This window comes from Perca fluviatilis, chromosome 2 (genome assembly GCF_010015445.1).
Source record: "Perca fluviatilis chromosome 2, GENO_Pfluv_1.0, whole genome shotgun sequence".
In the NCBI taxonomy this organism is placed as follows: Eukaryota; Metazoa; Chordata; class Actinopteri; order Perciformes; family Percidae; genus Perca; species Perca fluviatilis.
In genome coordinates this window covers 19,756,745-19,779,564 of record NC_053113.1, presented here as the reverse complement: position 1 = coordinate 19,779,564, position 22,820 = coordinate 19,756,745, and the positions used below count along the sequence as shown (strand labels likewise).

Genomic DNA, 22,820 nt, shown 5'->3' with positions numbered 1-22,820 from the left:
AGAACTCCACATAGAATTAATGACTGAGAGTTTGTGAGGAAATTAACATGAAAAGTTGTTTTTGTTTTATAAAGTGGAAAATGTTCAGAGTGAATGATTAGAAATTAGCATCTAGCAATCTAGTCAGAGCCCTGGATTTTAATGAGGTGGTGAACGGTTTTGCGCAGAAACTGGTGAGGAGAAAACAGCTACTTTATGGTGGTTTGTGGTTTGTGACTGTTTAATGAATATTGCCAATGGTTACCAGGTTCTATGATCATTGATCAGTTTGATGTGAGTGTCTTGGTTACAGCTGATAGAGGTGAAGACGGATTTGATGGAAAATTCCACACGTTGATGCACTTCATATTTTTCAGAGAGACATTGGTGTAAATAATATTACACCTGTACTCACACAGGTTCTTGAGTGAAGTTTTGCCTGTTTACTATGCAGTCATCTAATAGAGTTTTTGCTCTAAGGTAGACATCTAGCATAGTGTCATACATGCTAATGTCACAAGTATAACAGGACTTCTGTCTATACTACTTTCCATATCCTGAGGAAGCGAAGGTGGTAGGAGCGAGCCAGTATGGAGAAAAAAAAATCAATCAACAAAACAATGATGACTAATGAGGACACATGTAATATTTGTGTGTGTTTGCTTCACTAGGTAAACTTTCCAGCAGGCCCTTTTTCAAAACTTTCCAAACTCCTCAACTTTTCTCTCAGCATTGATTGAGCACAAGAACACTGTTTTCTTCCCTCTGGTACAGTTCAGCAGCTCTTAAGGGGCATTAATAGTGCATGACTTGTGAATACATTTGGAGTGAAAATGGAGAGAAGGCGGAGATTTAAGAAAGAAAAAATTAACAGGGGAACGAGGAGGAAAGAAAAGCTACAATAAAGAGACTGAGAGGTTTTTTAGTGCTACCATCCCTCGTTTGAAAAGCTCCAAGCTCCACTTTGCTGCCCCTCTCATCGCGATCTCTGTGGAGCATTACCATCAGGACCATTTTCCCTTAGCTTGCCACTCACACTGCCTTTTCTAACACTCTTCTCTTCCTTTGTTATCTTTCTCTCTCTACTTGAATTTTTCTTTTTCATTCGGTATGCTGCCCTTCTCTTATTCAGTTCTATATCTCTCTCGCTCATTCATAACAAATCTTACATTGTCTCTCCGTCTTCTCTGTGTGCCCTTATCCCTCACCCTGTCATTTCCTGTGGTCTCCCTAATCTACAACCCCACCTCAATGTCATTACTCCCTCTCTTTCCTCCATCTCTTACCGTCATTGTCTCTCCAGCCCTTCAACAAATCATTTTTACTCTAACCAATAAGCATACAGCTACACACTCCGACTGAAGCTGGTTATCGGTAAATGGGGCCATCAATAATGTCCATTATATGAACTGATTGCATATGACTCATTCAAGGCATTTTAATTACCACATGGTTTCGATAAAAGGATAAAAAAATCCATTAGATACACAAGTAAATAAATAGCAAAAGCTTAAATACCCCATGTTGCCAATATGACATGCAACCAATACACAAAGTTCAATGGTCAATGTTGATATCAAACTCTGCCATGTTTGTTTGATACAGTCAATTTACAATACACGATTCATGTCAATTGTTGGTGTATTTACCTAAATTACCTTATTACCTTTATGATAAGACGGACATTAAAGCGCTAAATATTTTTGTCTCACACCCAGCCCATTATAATCTCAAAATTCAAATGAGGCGTCATGTGTTTTTTTTAAAAACTGTTTGAAAAATACGCTTATTCGCTCTCTTGCATCCAGTTAGATGAGAAGATTGATAACAGTCTTATATCTGTACACTGAATATAAAGCTACATCCAGCAGATATATTGGCTTAGTTTAGCATAATGAGCCAGGCTAGCTGCTCCCCCTTGTTTCCAGTCTTTATGCTAAGCTAAGATAATCACATCCTGGCTCCAACAAGCACATTTTCCAAAATGCCAAACTATTCCTTTCAGATATGCAAAAAATAAACAAAATCTCAAAACCTAAATCTCAGACAATACATTTAAAAACAAATTTCAGAATACAGTGTGATGCTTTTATATAACAGACCTACATGTATGAGGTGTAAATAGAGCATCTTAGACAGCTTTGTCCAGTAGCAGATTCTGGGTTTGCTCTTCTTCTCTGATGTTCAAGGATAAAGTGCTGAATAAATGAGCATCCAGTGCACCTGTTATTGTTGAGCACCCTTAAACAGAATGCACTGACACAAGTTTTGTTAACTAAGTACTGTGGTCCAGGCCTCAATCCAGGAAACTTTAATTTGCCCTTTTGCATGACCCTCTGATTTATTTAGCTGAGGATCATGTCACTATATACACAGAGTAAAGTTACTCCTCACCTAAAATGGGACATTACATTCATGAACTTGTGACATTTTGTCATATACAGTATATATATATATATATATATATATATATATATATATATATATATATATATATATATATATATATATATATATACACACACATATTCATTAACAGAGTGTTATTTTATTGCCCTTTTTAATAATGACAAATGTTAATGATGCAGAATTATACTGTTTGTCATGGTTATGATGTGAGTTTATAGTAAAATCTTCCTGTTACGGTTTCAAGAATGGAGCAGAACTGAACCAGCTGTGGATACTCACCCGAACAGGGAAGTTACATTTGCCCTTACGTACAGCCTCCTCGTCAGCCTGCCACTGATGCGGTCTGCTGGCCTCTGGCACGTAGGTGGGCTTCTTCCTCCTCAGGCTCTGACGAAGCTTGTTCATCTCCGGGGTCACGTGCTCCCTGGTACTGTGGACAAAGGAAGGGACGTTGGTTTAGTAGTGTAGCACAGGCAGGGAGGCCACAGATTAGCTCTGCAATACGCTCAAAATTTCCAAACACCCGAAAATCCATGACATCACAGCCAGCTGACTCCCTTTAACACACAAAAAAAACAAACAGCATTTTCTCAATTTATCAGTAAGGCTCATTAAAAGCTAATTAAATGCAATAAAACTATAATTTAAAGAAATGCAGTTTGAGAGCTTTGAACAGAAACTGTAGTACTGTTTCACACAGGATAATGGGCGAAGTGGGATGGGTTTCATTGATTAGCTCAAACTCATTATGCAGTAATCATCCCTAACAAGGCAGTCAGTACATTAGCGTCATAAACAATTCCCACCATAATGCTCCATTGATTCTCCATTCAGAGACAGTCTGTGCAAATCACAAAGGTAGAACGTTAACGCTAATGAACACAAAGCATAGGGTGGGCTTTCATCTCCCCAAGAATCAAGAACACTGAGCGAATGCTGATCACAACACACACACACACACACACACACTCCTGTACTTCTCCGAGCACACACAATTCTCCCTGCACTGCTTAATTAGACCATTCAGCCCGCTGGCCTGTTTAGCGATGCTAATTTCCCAGCACAATGAAACATGACGCCATCAAAACATGACCTGCTTAAAAATGATAATTACTGTTTTCATTCCTCCACAGTCACATCCCCCCCTCAACAGAAGATCTGGAGAAGAATAAGAGCATCTCTCCTAGCTTACGTTCTTTTTCAAGACTGAATTAACTGCATCACCAGCTCATTTAAAGTTGTTTGTGTGGAATTTGACTTTACTGTCCCTCTTCCTGCTGTTTATCCTAAATCCACTTTTGTGTCTCTCTACATGTTCTTTACTTTTAGAGCACTTTTCTGGTAAGAGACACACCAGCAAGCTTCAATTCCTTTTGCAAAATTCTTGCAAATACAGCACAATCAAGAGAAAATGTTTCTCTTTGTCCCTTTCTGCTTTCATTATTCCATATCTCTTTGGTTAATCTGAGTAAAGAGCATACTTGCATTATTTTCTTACCATCTGGTTGCCCCATGAGTCGGCATCCTGGCTATAGCAGGGCGTGAAAGCGCACAAATATTACACTGAAGATATGTAATGTCCATGTGTAAGCAGTGATCTGTATACTAAAGGGAAGAAATCCTCTCTCTGCTCTGCCATACACACATGGTTTACAAGCAAATATATATATACACACAGACACATCCCTTCTCATAATCACTGCTATGGTACTGGTAATGGGTGTCAAAGTCAGGCGTGCAGGAAGAGTGTATTCCCGTGCGTCTCACACACACACTCAGGCGTGTGAGTAATGCAGAGTATTCAAATGAAACAGCTCGAGTGGCTTTGCTCATTTCTGGCATGTGAGGCATGCGTCCTCTGCCAAGTGCACACACAAAAAACACACACAAGCCCCTCTGCAGCTCGACGTGCACACGTTGAGGCTTGTGCCAGTCATGTCTGGGAAAAGTGCCAACTGACTGGCACCTGGCTGGCAGAAGGTATATGAAGGGGTAAAAGCTATCTGATACACCCCACAAGGGAGTTTGAGGGGGGGACTTACAGTATATGGGACAGGATGGGGGAAAGGAGGTGCTGGTTAGGGAATACAGCATGCCCTGTAACTGCCCTCATATGGTTTGGGACGGCAGCAGAGGAGAAGGAAGAGGGGGAGGAGGAGGAGTAAGCAAATAGGCTTCTGATGCCAAGCCACAGGGCAAAGACACAGAAATGAAATGATGTGAACTGAGGGTACTGGCACAAGTGAAAACTGACTGGAAGAAGTGGAGGATTGAGGAATGGGGTGAGAAAATTAGTGCTGCAACACATGCAATTTTACTTTTGATTATCCATCAGTCATCCAGTTCTAATAATATGGAAATGTGTGGGGGCTGTGTGGTTTGACAGCAAAGTTTAACAGGCCAAAAGGAGACGGATAAGGATAGAAAGAAAGACCAACAAACCAGCGAAATTGTAGAATAAAAAACACTGACACAGATTAATATAGAGTCTAATAAAATCTATCCTACACATTTTCTATTGTACTATCTTGTAAAGTGACAAGAGAGGTCGAGCACTTAAATGTTTCAGATTAAATATAGTAAATACTTTGGCTGTACAAGAAATATCAAGACAAACTTATTATGTTCTTTCACTGTAACATTACATTTTCCAGTATGGATGTTCAAAGCTACAGACCAAATGATTAAAACTGAACCTGAATTCATCACCAACACCAACCACTCCAGCACCTCAACACACAAGTATTTATTTAATCATTATAAAAAGGATAAAATATTTATATATATATTCCACTTCACCTCAAACTATGGATTTGAAGCCTGATGATTACATCCCCTCGATAACCCCATGTTAAAACACAGACTATATTGTCTAATGTTCATGATGTCTTTTAAAAAAGCATTGACCTCGACTTTATTTTACAGGTTTTTATGCTAATGTTCCCTCATAATTACTACCATATATTAAACTTAAACAGTTATGCTAATGAGGTCAGTAACAGTTCAGACACAATAACAGACACAGTTCATTAGCTAATCGTAATTTTTTCTCGAGTGTTAACGTTTCTAAAGATTCTAAAATATATTAGTCTCAATTTTGGAAAATAAATATTACACAACGCGCAATGCATCTATGTTTATCTAATGTGATGGTGTAGCCATTATGGGTTTATATACTTTAATTAGTGTATGTATTGTGTAGCCTTAATGAAGTGTTGGAACAAGTGGATAAAAAAAGAAATAAAGTGGAGGAGTGAAATGAGCAAGAAGACAAAAAAAAAATGAGGTGAGGTAAGAAAATCAGTATTGTGCCACACCCAAATGTGGGTTAAGTGGTTTGACACAAAATTTTACACGCCAGCTGACTAGAAGGAGAAAATTAAATGAGGACGGAAAAAGACAGACAAACCAAAAAGAACACTTGTCATATGTTTATTCTCTAACGTTCAAGCTAAAGTAAACTTTAACGGGAAAATCTAGCTTTAAGAGGGTAAGGAGAGTAATGTATGGATTAACATCTGGCAAAATATGTGTGTTTTAAGGCAAAATTTGAAATTTTTGGAAATATGCTTAAATGAGATTTCCCATAAAATGCCATGTTGTTCATACACTTTTTTTTTTTTTTTTTTACAAATTTTAAACTTTTTAAATGTTTTTGTAAAGATTAAAAAAAATATATTTAACATGTCAATTAGTGAGCGTTAGCGTCTGCTGGACAGAGCCAGGCTGTTTCCCTCTGTTTCTTTGTTTATGCTAAGCTAAGCTAACCTGCTGCTGGTTGTAGCTTCATATTTACTAGTCGGATAGAAGAGTGGTATCAAACTACTCATCTAACTCCACTAGAAAGCAAATAAGTGTATTTCCCAAAATGTCAAACTATTGTTTTAAAGAAGAAAGATATTTACGAAGATATATTGAGATGACAATGTGGTGGATAGTTGTGGAAAGTGTCTTTAATTTGCACAGACGACATTAAGTCCATATCCTGGCAGAAGGACATACTGTAAGAATATGACCTATAAGCCAGACTGCGGTGAAAACAATTTGATAGTCCTTCTCTTGCTGAGAAGCACATTGTGAAATGAACCGAAATCTGGTAGTAAACACTCTTTAATGGAGACACATTGGGTGGAGACATTTACCCAGCATGTAAAGGCCTTGCATAGCTGTGACCTCACCCCGCACAACAAGAACCATGTGAATGAGTAAAAAAGAGAGAGACAAGAACGAGGGGTTGGTCTAGCAGGCAGGCGAGGATGGAAAACATCAAAATAAATCTATAAATCAACGGAATAAATGAAGTCCCGCTATCGTCATAAACCCACGCAAAACTCATAAGCACTTCAGTGCAGACTACACAAACTGGAGGCCTAGTGCCAAAAAACACATAGTTGTTTCCCATCCAGTGTTTGAGTTAGCAGCCATCTGGAATGTATTGTTGCAAAGGAGCTGGCAGGAGAGACTACTTACGATCATATGACGTTATGTTATAGACTTTTAAGTCTGTTCACCCCAGTTGACCTCCCTTCATCACTGCTTTTTTCCCTCAATCCTCCCTATTCTTCTTCTTCACTGGTGTTTTTACCCTTTTGTTCTGATCTTGTCCAAAAGACGCAACGACAGATGCTAAAATGGATCCTGAAGCTAAATGTCTGCAGCTCTGGTGATGTGAATATGAGGAAATGGGTTCCACAGGAATGGATTTAGCGAGAAAGGTTCGCCTACGCAGACAGACCAATACATTGTGGGGGAAATATTTCAAGATTTTGCTAAAGCTGGTATTTTAACTATTAGTAGGTTGGGAAAATTGTCATTAGCAATGTGTGTGTGTGTGTGTGTGTGTGTGTTCTAATATCAGCAATATCAGTTAATTAGCTTGTATTTAAAGTGTTAGAAAGTTAATATTGTCATTCTGCATTCGTACGGGTGTGTAACCTCTGTATTCCCTCCACATAATCTATGTGAAGACTGCATGAATCCACGTGTGTCTAGCTGTGTTTTGTGCTTGCCAGATGTGAGTCTGATATCATTGTCCACAGACACATACACACACAGTGTTCCTCCCTGATCCAGATGTTCTGTGTTCAACAGCGGCTCAAAGATTTTGGCAAAACGGGACACACTCCTCCCTCACACTTTTTCTCAACCAGATGTTCGCAAAGCACACCTCGTACAGGGAGGGAAATGGAGGAAGAGTCACATAATGTTGCCACACACACACACAGCCACACACACACACACACACACACACATAATGAGTCATTGCCACCTCGTATTACGGTAAGCCATATGTCTGTGGAGCTCCAGAGAGACAAGGAGGGGACAGCAAGAGGCGGAGTGTTTGTGTGTGTGTGTGTGTGTGTGTGTGTGTGTGTGTGTGTGTGTGTGTGTGTGTGTGTGTGTGTGTGTGTGTGTGTGTGTGTGTGTGTGTGTGTGTGTGTGTGTGTGTGTGTCTTGGCTTAGTCATTGAATTGACCACTTTATATGGACATGATGTATCTCTCTGTTTCCTTCTCTCTGTTCAGTTGAATTCAAGTTGTGACTTATTGGCTGCTAAGAAGCTGGTGTGTTTTGCCAAAGCATCCGTAACTGCGAGTAAATTTATATTAGAAGTAAACATCCTTTAATACAACCATCTGACAAGCATAAACACATTAATGAGCAAACCCAGTGATTTATTTCTTATTTTGAATAGTTTTTGCCTCAGACAGAAGCCTCAGAAATTTTTACATTTTATTCTTGCCATTTCTTCAACATATTCAAGACATTTGTTGTTGTTTCTGTCTTGACGACTCACATTGCTGACACACACTAACTTTGTGGCCATGGAACTGAATGTGTAATGCCTACTTTCTCCACACGACGATCAGATAGGAGTTCTTCTTTCTGTAGCACAGTTCATCTGAGAAACAATCAAACGTGTCATATGACGCTACCCCTTTCTTATAAAGCACCATTTATAAGTGGTCACAAATGCGTTATGTAAGAGTTAATGCCCGACAAGGTGTCCAGCAGAGGACGGTTGCCTCCGTCGCAGTCCATTAATTCCTGACAATGGACACCTCAAAGGGCATTATACCCTGGTCAATTGCCAAATAACATTTCTTAAGACCATTAATTTATATTTTAATGGGTTTTACAATCAAAATCTAATGTTTTTTCAAACAATAAACTCAATTTCCCTGGTAACAGAGGGTTTGACTAATACCTCATTCATTACCATCCCATAATGTTCTTATGCAATGCAAACTGTTCACTGCTCCAGTAAATAGGATGGACCTTAGATACGACTTGCCATGCTTGGCAACGGGAGATATTTCTAGTCCGCTCAGCTCATAGAACGCTTCAGCTCAGACAGCTAACGTTACATGCCAGAAAGCTAATGTTATGCTGGCAAGATTCAAAGTCAATAACATTGTGTACCGTTGACAAACAGTAAATATAACTTGACAGTATGTTTACCAGGCTAGTTATCCAGCCATTGTCATCAGTTAAGTTTAGCGGTCTTTACAGTTAAATGGAACCGAGAAAAGGTTACAGTGAGTTGGGTACCGTTCACTGTGAGGTGCTGGTCGTTTCACAGGCTGTTGCAGTTGAGTTTAGCTGACAAAAGGAGACTGTGAGCCGAATACAGGGCTCTGCAAGGTGACGGCCCTTTTAGGGGCCATTCCATTTGAGTTTAGCCATCAAAAGGTGACCGTCATATGGCAACCACAGTTAAGTTAAGGCACCAAAATGGCTAGTTAAGAGAAAAGATTGTGGTTTAGATTAAAACCCCTGACCCCTTTAGTAGTACTCCACGAACATGTTCACGGGTGAAAGTCTTGTGTTTTCCCCAGGACACCAACTCCGCTCTCCTGCTTGAAAGCCCTGCTGGTGTTTTATGACCCATCCATCCAACCCGACCTCCTCCCAACATGGACCTGAGCGCTCTTATTCAGCAGCAGTCAATGTGGTGCATACAGCAATAAATACGTGGAATACATATAAATTACAGGGCATACTTTAATAGCTATATGGGCACTTTTATTTTTGATGGTGGACTGTAGGCTGTGTTGAGGCATTTAACTAGTTCAGGCTTTATATTTAATGTAATGTGTGTTTACCAGGCTCAGTTAGTATCAGTGCTCTGTGGCTCTGTGGTTTGAGGGGGCTGCAGAATGAGCATTTGGTTTCGGTGGTTTTCCAGAATTAGTTTTAACTGTTTCACAAAGTTGTTCAAACTTTTCTTCACTTTTCAGCTTTATAAACTTTGTGATTGTCTTACATACTCCATCTCTTTTTAGCTTCGTCGCAGACAACAAATAGCCTGGTCCTACCAGACTCTTGTACATTTCATTTGTACAGAGAGTCTGGCCACGCTCCATTGACAAGTGTTAACTTCCTTGAAGGCGGGTACTCTATTGGAAAAAAAACTATTGGATCTGTCCAGAGCCACTCTGGATCTGCCATAAGATTGCATGCATCTTTCTCCGCCGTCATTACAGAACTACAACTCAACCATAGCGCACAACATAGCGCACGACCTCAACGTCATTGTTCTCAGCCACTCCCTCTGTTCGCTGATTGGACCGGTAAAGATTTGACCGGAGAAAACCCAAGAATATACCGCAAACCCAGACGTAGTACTGAAGGAAAATGAAAATTGAGTGGAAGTTCGTAGGAGGGCAGAGCCAGACTAGACAACAAAAGCATGTGCACTCAAATCTCAAATAAACTCTCTCACACACACATACACACACACACACACACACACACACACACACACACAAACACACACACACAGGTTGTCCTCCAAATAGTTTATCAATGGTGACTCATCTCTGGGCTAATATGAGACAATATGCAAATATCCAGTTAATAGAATAAAATAAAAATTACACTAGACACAGGATGCTGACAGGATGCTGACACGCAAGCACACACACAGACAACTGACCCAGTTTCTGGGCCCGCAGACTTCAACTGACACTGAGTGACCCGAATAGGGACACCGACTCTTATTAACATCCAAAACTCTCTTCATCTCTCTCTCTCTCACTCACACACACACACACACACACACACACACACACAGACACACAAGCGCGCGACAAGTGACAGTTGGTCTGTGTTTGTGATTAAAAAATAAAGGGGTTTGACGTAGCAGACAGCCTAAACCAGGGCACTTGTGTTTAGACTGAAGCCTGACCAAGGACACGATGGCCATATTCATTGCAGGGGTTCATAAGACTGTGTATGAAAGTGTGTACAGATGTGAGAGAGTGACAGACAGAAACAGAAAGCAAGCGTCATGCTCCTTTGAGGTGTTCCTTTCTGGAAAATAACAGTCTATAAAATGTGTGTATTTGACAGGCAGACTGCAACACAACCCCTGCTACATACACAGATTTTCACATAACTCACCTGCATAATTCAGTGTGGAATAATACATATGCTTTCTAACAAAAATGTAATATTGCAACTTGACTTGGACTTCACTGCTATAAGACTTCATTTACTTGAGACTCAGGAATTGCTAAAGACAAAAATGTTTGCAAGTCTAGTGTTTTTACCGGAATTTTTTTAAATAAGACAGCTTCAATCAGGAGTTGGAGTGTTGAATTTTTCTCTTGCAAGCTTACTGTCTCCCCGTGCTGGATGTTGCTAGTGTGCTAAGTTAGGCTAAAAGCATCCTGGACCAGTCTCTCTACAGAACACACAAAGATGAAATGAATATCAATGTTCTTATCTCACTTTTAGTAATACATCATACAAGCATATTCACGCAAATCAAATTTGGTCAAAAATCCTGAAACTTATTTAAATCCTTAAAAGTACAAAGATTTGCCTCCTGCTATAAATAAGACATCATCAGACGGCCAGACAACCAAGTCAGACTGTTTACAGAACAGACTGTAAAATGAAATTTTCCACACCAGGAAAACAACACAATCCCACCTTATTCAATCACTACTCCATCACTAAGTAATTTCCACAGAAACAGAGAAAATATTACAGCTGAAATAAAGTGATAAAAACAGCAATCTATACAGTCTGCATATGAAACATAAACACTCCTTTGGTGCAGCAGCTACAGTGAGCAAATATAAAGAAGCAGCAGCACATACAGATCAGTGCAGAGCTGCATACATTAAAGCATGTAGGTGGCTTACAGTATGAAGCATACTTTTCTGTAAGTAAGGAGGCAAACAGCTGTATTGCATCAGTAATGGTCCTTTCTGTAAAGATTAGGAGTGTGTGTCAGCGTGTACAGACCTACAGACGTATAGTAGCTGAAGCAGCGCCAGGTGTTTAACCATCAGCCTGGCACCCACACACCCACACACAAACACACACACACACACACACACACACACTATAAAAAAGGGGTTTGTGGGGTTCATATTTCTCTCTGACTTTTAATGCAGTACTGGTCAATATTGTTCATAACAGCATATACTGTAATATGAAATGGTGGCATGTCCTTGTGAATGACTATCATACTGTAAAATGCATTATTTATTAAGTCAGTTCTGTTTGCTTCCAATTAGATTTCCCAGTGTGTTTCATGCACATGCATGTGTGTAGGTTAATATTTTCAAAATGTCACAAAGAGAAAGCAAAATATGTCTAGTAGAGTTACACTCTGTGTCTAACTATATTGCCATCCAGCAGCACACCTGCATTACTGTAAGAAACTTCATTTGTTGTGAGGAAATGGCACAGCAAAGTAATTTCGTGGTACATTTGACTCAAGGCAAGGCAAGGCAGCTGCAAACGTGACAAGTTGACTCAACCTTCTAATGCAGGATCAGTTCAGTCACTGTCACTTTGTTCTGAAATTAAAATTTGTTTGCAACAAGAGACTTACGGTCACAGATGGAGGAGGGAGAATGTCATACGGCATGTACATGAACGAAAGTGCAGTTCATGTCTGTCTGTAGCCAGAAGGGAATGATTAATGAACTAATCACAGGTCAGAAAAGTCTCCAGAAAAACTTATTCTTGGTGTGTAAAAGTAAAGATCCATGAGTTGCTCCATGAGTTTTCATTGTGGAACATTACATTTTTCATTTGCATGCACTATATGTGAACTTCAGGGAAGTATAAAGCATTCTTGTTGATAATTTATTTGAAAAAGGTTACAAAATAATTGTTACTGTAAAATGCTTTTTTTGCCTTGAAACAAGTTTGATCAAAACTCTTTTTATCCTAATATTTTACATTTAATTTAATTCAAACTTTAGCCTCAAGTCGGTCTGAAAGCAGCTTAAGACCCAAGTTTTACGAAACAGAAATTATCCTTTAAATTCATTATGCATCAATGCAAACAAAGAGAAAGAGAGAGACATGTCAAAGTAATTTACTATAAGATAACTTAGACAAGCTTTAGACAAGATACTGTAGGTAAACTCTAAGGAAACTGTCAATAATATGAAGATGGATAGATCCAGGAAGCAGCACAGGTTTCCAGAGCTGATTCTTGTCATGGGTTGACTCTAGCTAATGGAGATTTAGTGACACTCACATCAAACTCACACTTTTAATCTGACACACAATATCATGCTCAAAGACCCTAGCGCACATGAATGCGCTCTGCTGTTTTTCCACACATATGTGTGCACTGCATGAATAGTATGTGTAAAATTCATACAGTGCACAAAACATGTTCTCGCTCTTCCTGCCTCACTCATTCAAGGCACTAATCAAATAAGGGGACAGAGGAGGGCAGTCTGGCAAAGCCGGGAGTCTCAGAAAACATCCTGCAATTAAAATTATCTACTTCCCAGTCTTCTCTTCAAATAGGATATATCTGGGAAACTTTAAGTGATATTGTGTTAGTTTTGCAAGAGAGAGAGAGTGTGTGCTGGTGCACTCACACATCTATATACACATGCACTGTCACCTCAACACCAGGAGACACACAGCTCCCATACCTATTATCCTACTGCTCCAGGCTTATTGCGGAGCTGTGTCACTGCCCCTCCTGTTACTGTTTCAATTCCCACCCACCCAAGTTGAGTCTGGAGAAGACTGTGTGTGTGTGTGTGTGTGTGTGTGTGTGTGTGTGTGTGTGTGTGTGTGTGTGTGTGTGTGTGTGTGTGTGTGTGTGTGCGTGTGTGTGTGTGTCCGTATATATAACCGTATATGCAATCATAAGTATGGCATGTGTCTGCATCCATGTCAAAGCATGTCCATGTTTGCATGCATGCGTGTGTCTGTGATGGGTAAAGTATGTGAAAGCTAATCTAAACACAGTGCAGCCAGGCGTGAAGTGGAGCAGTCTGGTCGATATGCTCCAGTATCATATTGTCATGCTGTGTTCCCACTTTGTATTCCCTCCTATCAGTCTAGACCAGTGCCGAAGGCCATCTTATCATCTGTGCTACGTCTCTGATATGACTTGAGTTTATTCCAGGCAGGAGGAAATTCACACAAATGCTTTAAAGCTCCATATTTGCCACTAGCTGTCACTTCTTTACGGACATTGCTTTGAACATATTCAAAACGCATGTGGAACACTATAGACTCAACTGGACTAAGTGACATTCAAGTTTACTTTAGTGAATCCAAAAACAAATACAACTTTATACAACTTTTAGCACAAGGCCACTTCACTCAAATGTTCACCAACTGAAAAACCTGTTATTGCTGCTGTAATTTCATCATGTCTTGTCAACCCCACCCTCAAGCTTGAAATGTGCAGATTTTACGTCAGACTCCTGGGTCAGAGAAGAATGCCAAGTGACCCGGTGTAGCTCTGCAGCCTGCATTCAAATGCTGAGCTCTCACAGTCAAACAAAGCTTTTTTTTAAGTTCTGTGTGTACTGAAGTCTTTCCTCGTCTCCCTCATCTTTCTCATTTGCTTTCTCAGGTCTGTAACCTATTTTGAACTCTTTCTCTGCAAAGTACTTTTAATATTCTACAATGTCAGGTGATGATACAAAGCAAGTAACACTATTGTCAGTCTATTTTTATCTCCTGCTTCCTCTGCTGAAAATGGGAGGAAATTCATATTTTCTTCATAATTAATCAGCTTTTCCTTGGCTTTTTCCTCTGACACACTCTCTTCCCTGATCCCGCTTTTCACCCTTCCCATCTCAAACTCAACTCTCACTTTCACACCCCTCCTTTCATTTTTTCATTCCTGTTGAGTCTCAGTCTTGCAGTTCTTCGTTTGTCCTCATTTTCTTCGTTACATTGGTCTCTGTCGTCGGCAGTGTTCTCACACTTTGCCTCTTTCTCTTTTTTGCACCTCACATGAGAGCTGTCCTTCTAAATTATCTAATCTCGAGGGCAGAGAAAGTAAAAAGAGAGGAAGTGTTGAATTTGGCGAGGGAATTGAAGCAAACCAATCCTTCCCTTCAGCAGGCTTGGGAACACAAATATGTTGTTATGTTAAAAAAAGGTGTATGGCAGGTGTACACCCACACACATGGACAGACTTGTATCTAAACGTGCATACAAAAACATGTGAAGGCACTAACGCTATGCAAGAAAAAAATGTTGGGTGTTCGTATGTAGCAGGTTTAATCTCTTCCATATGGGCATGGGGGCTAATGCATCTGCTAAGGCTATTAACCACTATGAGCCCTGTGGATACAGGCTGGACTAGACACATTATCAGTTTGGCATTGACTGAAAGTACCACCGTAACCACAGCAACAACAACAACAAATCACTATCATGAAAACCCCACATCTCCTGTTGACCTCTATAGAGCTTGCAGATTTCCGCCTTGTTGAAACAGGGTCAACATGATGGACAGAAAAAGAGGTTAGCTAAGAAAAACAGCCCAAGGTACTGACTGCTACGCTAACAGTTGACCCAGTTTGAATCCGAAATACTCCCAGGTGCACAATAAAACACAGAAAATAAATGTATGCATAGATACACAAAGTGCATGTGCATACGTGTGTTGGATGTCACCTGCCAGTTCCTAAACAAACACACAGCTCACACCCCCTACTCTGTATTTGACTCACCTGAGTTCGATGGCCTCCCCCATCTCGCTACAAGAACTCATGTCACACAGGAACGACAGCAGATGAGAGGAGATGCAGAGATGCCAAGATGAGAGAAAGAACTCCCTCGGACTAGCGGCCACGGCAATAACAACAGCACAAGAGGAAGATGAGAGGAGGAGAGAAGCGAGAGAGCATGTGATGATGTTGCGCTCAGAGTGAGGGACAGAGAGGAGAGGGGGGAGCGCAGAGCGAGAAAGATAACCACACCTCTTCTTAAGGGATTAACTTGGAAAAAGGAGCTCTGACACACTCACAAAGACACGCACACGCACCCAAACACAGTCAAACTGCCCACGACCCAGCATGGATGAGTGTCTGATACACACACAAACAAATACTGCACACGCACGTATGCTCACAGCTGCTCTAAAAATAAAGACAAATCAATGTTTAATGCACCAAATCCTGTGAGTGAGGAGATAAGGGAGTGGGAGGATAGAAAGAGAAAGTCAGAGAGAGAAAGAGAGCTGAGTGAGTGAGCGAGTCCTGGCTGGTTAGCAAGACAGTTTTCTTTGCTCTCCATCTGCTATGGGCGCACTGGTCAAGAGTGCACTAGGGGAGAGGGCAAGAACTGGGGCCGGAGTCTGGGGACAGGCACTGGAGCTGGAACTGGGGAATAGGGCCAGGACTTGAGGATGTGTTTAACGTGAGGAACTCAGCCTGGTAGCATGTTTCCACAGGGGCATTACTGAACAATAGGGAGAGTGCTGCTTTCCAGTCCTGGATGCACACTCAGAACACACCCAGTGAGCACCTGGCTGTAAGAGTGTTCCATGTTTTAAGGTTCTATTGGTTTCTGTTCCAGATGTCAGAGCTGGAAAATATTTGAAACCTTAATCTAAACATTTCGGACTAATCTGTGTCTAAAAACATTAAGGTGTGGTGTTGAGGTGAGAATTGGCTTTGTGGTTGCTATTCTGCAATTAATTTCAGAGCTACAGTTACAGTAAATCTAGTTCAATGGTTTGTTCACAAGGTTTGGGAGTTTCAAGAGGTTTGTGGGTCATTCTGCAAAGCCCAGATTTGCATACTGTTTAGGTCAACTCTTCTACTGTATATCAGATGTGGAGCAGTCAGTGTAATGCCTCTTGTACCATTACAGGAATGCTTTGCACAGCCACTGTACAGTGAAATGGAAAATTGTACCCCAGGTAAAATATGCATGTGCATATATTTTCCTCTAGTGTAACAAAAGGGGCAAAAGTAGCTGATGCTTGGGTGAGAGTTGGATCAAAGCTAAATTAGGACATAGCTTTGCTATGCCTTAGGTAGGGGCAGGTTTGGAGGTTGAGGGGTAGTGCAGGGATAGAACAAGGGACAAAGCTAGAGATAAAGCAAGGACTGGAATAAAGACGAACAGCACTGCATTCTCACAGAAGGGGTACCAACGAGGCAAAAACCACTACTCAATGCAACATCATACAACAAGGCGGTTTTGCATAGGGACTCAAAGCACTGTATTTAACTTTAACCATGATCTTTACTCTCATGGATTTATACCTCAGAATTATTTTATCATCTCACCGGTACCTAAAGCAACAGGTCCCCGCCAAAAACAACCCCTTTGCACAGGTTTTTACATCAGAATAAAGAAGAGCAAGTTCTAGCTGAGAATTGAAACTAAAAGTAGGGTTAGTTTTAGGCCGGTTACACACTGGATGCGTGGCGTGAGCGTGTCAGCTGTGTGGCGTGTCCGTTTTTATTTCGGCTCCCATGTTAGCAGGTTAGAGCTTACACAATGCCTGCGTGACACGCACGTCTCAGGCGTGGCTCGAGCCGCACCGAAAACGTGTGTATGCAAGAAATAGAACCAACGCCTATTTTTCACGCGATTAATAAATTACATTGAAATGTTTGAAAGCCTCTAGGTTTTGACATAAATGCAGATATAAATGTAATAAAAAAAAAATCGATTTTCAAATATTGCACCTGTCAGTACAAAAACAAAATATTCTGTAGCCTATTTTGCCGTCAATACTGCCGACGTTTTCTTTGCTGTAATCAAATCAGTATATATTTATGTTTAACATTAAGTATACTACTGCTTGAGTGCAGTAATCAATGGGAAACATACATGTGTACAGACAAGGCTAGCAGCAGCAGCGCCGCATCAGACATAGAAAATTCCACGCAGCCGCCACGCAGCTGACACGCACCAGAAACACCACGCTCACGCCACGCACTCAGTGTGTAACCGGCCTTAGGGCCACATGAGGGAACTGCTGATTGGGACTTTTGGAAAGGGATGCACAACAGTGCAGGAGCTCAAGCAAGAAGGGAGGACGTTCAGAAGTCAAGGTGGAGAACTGGAACTGGTAATTGAGCTTAAAAAAGAGTGGTGAAGCTCTGTTTCTAATAGTGACCGGTTTGGGGATTAAGGGCCAACACAGCGGTAGATATGAACGAGAAACTGACCTTGGGACTCAAGGAGGGTTTTGCATGAAAATTACATTATTTGAAGAAATGGTGAGGGGAAAAACGGCTTGTTTGCAGTTGGTGGTTGGGCTGGGTGGGTTTATGAACGAATGAACCACACTTTGGACTTTGTTCACACCTTGCACCAAAAAGTGCCATGGGTTATCTAACCACATGGGTACACAACTAAGAAGAAGTGTAAATGCAGCTGGAGGAGCGCTAGAAGTTTGTAGCTAGAGCTAAGGCTGAGCCTGGAGATAGTGTAACTCAGTGTAGTGTTAATGCTGTCTCTCTCTTTTCACACATTCCTAGCCTTCCATGATGCCATTTCATCCCTGTAAGCTGTTTACCCTGCAACACCCAGAGCCAGAGATCAACACTAGATGAGACGGAGAGGGATCAGAACGTCCTTGTTGTCCTTGTGGGTATTTGTAGCTGACTGGCAGTATTCGACAGCATCTCTCTTTATGCTTATTGTCAGTTGTTTCCATTCCACAGTCTGTTGACAGAGGGGACATGAAAGGTTGACAGGCCTAACGTCACTGTGATTCTGATTCTGATGTACTTAATTGTCCCCGTGAGGAAACTTGTCTAAGTGTTCATCGCAGGAGACCTAATTACAAAAAGCCATATAGGCTACTGTAAATAAATATGCACATAACATTCATAAGCAACACCGAATACTGTTACAGACTTATAGACAACATCCAATGGTATTAGGTAACATGATATGTCAACAAAAAAAGGCATTGTGTGGAGAAACAAGAAATTGAAAAGACTACAAGGACAAGAAAGTTATGTGGTTTTCTATTGTTGATAGGTGCATAGCAACTGTGTCATTTACAAATCAGATAAAAACCCACACAACATTAATGTTGGCAGTCTATTGTTTTGTAGATCTGATGTCTGTAATTTCAGGCGATCATTTTGTGTATCTTTCGTTCTGCTTTGGCAATTATGTCACTACAAAAACATGCGACCACACCTGTCTCACAGTACGAGACACCTTCTGATGTCTCAAGCTAAAGGTAATACAAAGTCTGCTTATTAACATTAGGAATGAAGGTAAAAACTTCACTTCATTTCCAACATTTGTCCTGTATTCTACCCGCCTTTAATCGTCATTATTAACTTGTCCTCCTCTTTTCTTTTGCACTCCTCCGGGAGTGAGAAGCACAAACAGAAAGAAGAGGAGGGTGAGAAAGAAAGGAATCTAAAAATAAGTAAAGAGACGGGAAGACAAAGCCACAGAAGAAGACAAAAGGGACAGCATTTTAAACTAATCAGAGGAAAGTATAGAAGATATTATCTCTATTGCTGTGCTGTACTGTAGAATAACTGTATGGCTGCCCTGCGAATGTGTGTGTGTGTGTGTGTGTGTCTGTGTGTGCAGGCATCTGCTTGTGCATGCATATTCATCTGTCTGAGTATGTATATCTGTGTACTCCACAGACACTAACATAAGCCTATTATAGCTGCTGTGTAGTTATGAAACATTATGATCTCACCAACCAGGTGGTAGCAGACACACTTCCTGCTCACAATAAATAAGCCCTCTGGCACGTCTCGTTCTCAAGTGAGCTTTGCCACCAGCAAGAACAGAAACAGAGAAACCTAATCATGCTTTGTGTGTTTGTATGTGTGTGTGTGTGTGTGTGTGTGTGTGTGTGTGTGTGTGTGTGTGTGTGTGTGTGTGTGTGTGTGTGTGTGTGTGTGTGTGTGTGTGTCTATATCTCTGTGTCTGTGAACATGTTAAATCTGAGACTCTGTGGTTTTACAACCACCATGCCTCAGTGACTCCATAACAGCCTGTTATTTTAACCAACACTGTCTGAATGTAAATGAGGCTCCTTCGATCTCTCTCCACACACACATACAGAGAGAGAGAGAGAGAGAGAGAGAGAGAGAGAACCACATACAACCACAATTATTATGATTACAAATACTCAATTATCTAATTAGTAAGCAATCCTTAAGTGGCCAGCAGAGTCTCAAGCATAGACTTAGCATAGACAAGCAATAACCTACTTACTGCACCCTAATAGGTGAAAACGGTAAAGACTAAAATAAATGATGTGCCACTATGGCTACGGATAAAAACAAGTTGTAACTTGTAATCGGTAACCTATTACATTTCCAAAGTAACTTTCCCAACACTGTTCATTTTAAGGAAGTTTATTAGAGTTAATTTGCCATAAAGTCGCTGTTGTTCTTATTTCAATATACCAATTTAGACAATTCTGACTTGACATTAGGCTAGTTTAAACTACCGTTTTTTTTTTCACCCTGGACACTATTTCCCTATGTTTTGAGTGTAAGTGACTGATAGGAACAACAATCTTTGAAATTGGTCCAGTATTAAGCGTGAACGCTGTAACCGGCAGCCACAGACCGGGCTGCAATGTAACCCTATGGGGCAAATATTCAGCGTCAGTTTGGTCCACTAAAAGTGGTACTCAATGGTAGGGTGTGTGTGTGTGTGTGTGTGTGTGTGTGTGTGTGTGTGTGTTTTGGCTACTTTGGGGTAGTGCATAAAGCCTTAAATACAACATTGACATATTAGAGCAGTAAATCAAAACAGTAAAGTTTCGGGCCTTAAGTTAGTTGGGACAGATCCATTTTTCCTCTTCTAAATTAACATATCGTCCTGTTTCAATAGTAGGCAAAACACCAGATCTCACTTGAGCACATAAAGATCTTTGCCTTTTTGACAAATTATATACAACATAATTCTCAGTGCCATATTCTGGTTTTAATTTTGGCTTAGCCCATATATCATCGGCCCACTGCTTTTTGTCTTTAGCAAACACAGATTCTTTAAACAAACCAATATTCAGCTTTTCATTATTAAGAAACAACTCACCAAAACCATAATTACAAAACAATTTGCCCTTAAGACTAAAACATTCAGCTAAAAGACTCCAAAACAAACCCCTGAGGTGAGCTTTGTCTATGAGTGGCACTTTTCACATTACAGGGAAAGCCATTTTAATATAAAGATATTGATGACTGCAGCTCCCTCCAACAAAAGGTTGGTTAACTGTGATCATTAAGTGGGTTTACTCTACATGCTTCTTACGGAGATTTCAACTGCTCCAGTTCATCGTCATGTTATCTCCCCGTCTCAGTGACTTCTGCTAAACCAAACACAAGCTATCCAATCATCTGCTGAAAAAAATCCACCAAAACTCAGATGGACAGGCTGTCCAGTAGCCTAATCCACTGCCTTATCCCGACAGACTGCTCATCGATTTCTGCCTCTGGTCAATACCACTCTATTTTTCTTCTTTCTTTCTCTCTCTCCCCTCACCCATCTCTCCTCTCCTCGATGGCTCCGCATCATCATATGTCTCTGTTATCCCGACTTATCTTTCTCTACAGACTAACGCAAAGCCTGTAGTTACAGACAAAGACTTATTGACCAACTGTAAGATGATGGAGTGTGTCTGTACATTAGTGTATGGGACATGTGTTTTGTGCCAATTAGATTGCAGCAGCTATTTTTCAAACCATCCTAACTCAACACCTCTCTCCCTCTACCCAATCAACACGGCATTCAAACTCTGTCATGCCACGGTAGACACGCATACACGCAAGGACCACGTGAAAACCTTGCAGCAGCTGCTGCTGCATGGCAACCGAATCCCGTGGCAACCAATGGTACGGAGTTTTTTTTGTAAGCTGGGAGAGAGAGAGAGAGAGAGAGAGAGAGAGAGAGAGAGAGAGAGAGAGAGAGAGAGAGAGTAGAGTGAGAGAGAAGAGGAAAGGGGCAAGGAAAGTGGCAACTCTGGAAAATAACGAAAATAGAAAGAGAGAGAAAGGCAGAGGAAGCATTTACACACACACGTCTTTCACTGTACTGAGATCAGATGAGCATGAGGAAAGAAAGACAGACAGTGACAACATTGTGGGTGAAAGGAGACCTCCCTCTGCGCTGATCACAGCAAGGTCTTCCTGGTGAGGAGCAGAGAGCAGGGGGAGAGTGAGAGAGAGGAAAAGTCGTCCTCTCAATCATTTATGGTAACACTTTAGATAACAGCCCCTCAAAAAGGCTACATAAAAACACTGTACGTGAATACTTTGTACAATAAAATACTTGCTGAGTATCTACTGGTAGTTAAGGGGAGAAGCACAGGGGTAACAAATATTGAAAAATGGGTGAACAAGAGACTGTTTAATTTTACGGCCCACACACCCCGTACTTACACTGTAATAATAGAACCTTCTCCTTATTTCAAAAAGTTACAGCCAGTAGCTCCAATGGAATTACTTGTGTGCTTTTCAAAAAAAGTAGATAAAAACTGAACAACAAATACAGTTTTTGAGTGATGAATATCTTGGTACACTATTCTTTATGCCGTTCGTTGTCCAATACATTTCAATAAAGTTTCTGTCTGAGTATGTCAGGGGTGTCAAACTCAATTTCCCAGAGGGCCACGCTGGGAAATAAGAATCACATCAAGGGCCAGACATGTTTAGTTTATTGACATGTGTTTATTCAATCGAAAAAGTCAAATATCTTTGACTGTATTATTGCATGTGTCATATAGTCTTCTCACTCACAGTTTGGTCCACATGAAGTCCTAAAGAAGTCAGGAAAAAGTTCCTCAGCCATCATAGGAAAAGAAGCGCCCAAAAACGTCGGAAAAAGTGACAAAGATTTCGGAAAAAGTGACACAAATGTTGAAAAAATTGACAAAAATGTCGGAAAAAGTACAAAAACGTTGGAAAAATTGACAAAAATGTCAGAATTTAGTTGGGCCAAAATGTATTGGGAAGCTAAATTGATATGCGGGCCGGATCATAATCTGCGAGGGGCCGGATTTGTTTTACACATGTGGAGTATGTACATGAATTCAGCTGCTTTATGGTTTATGATCTGATGATACAGTATGATGGGACATAAAAGCTACATGGATCCTAAAACTACATTACTGCCCCTTCCATTTTACTATTTCATACTATTTTATAGCTATTGCTGACCACCCTTGTTCCTGGTTTAGTGCT

The 22,820-nt window shown here is 40.7% G+C and overlaps 1 protein-coding gene across 4 annotated transcripts in view; it reads right to left on the bottom strand.

Moving 5' to 3' along the window:
• numbl (NUMB like endocytic adaptor protein) overlaps positions 1 to 22,820 on the bottom strand; it is a 58,807-nt gene that overhangs the window by 14,999 nt on the left and 20,988 nt on the right. The window contains exons 1-2 of one of the 4 annotated variants that reach the window (XM_039785238.1): positions 15,357 to 15,582; positions 2,668 to 2,818 (exon numbers count right to left, since the gene is read on the bottom strand). In XM_039785238.1, coding sequence (XP_039641172.1) covers positions 2,668 to 2,818; positions 15,357 to 15,397 — 192 coding nt within the window. In that variant the 5' untranslated portion in view covers positions 15,398 to 15,582. Of the gene's footprint in view, positions 1 to 2,667; positions 2,819 to 3,886; positions 3,988 to 15,356; positions 15,583 to 22,820 lie in introns of those variants that run through there. The other 3 variants (XM_039785222.1, XM_039785228.1, XM_039785246.1) reach the window with 3 other exon arrangements.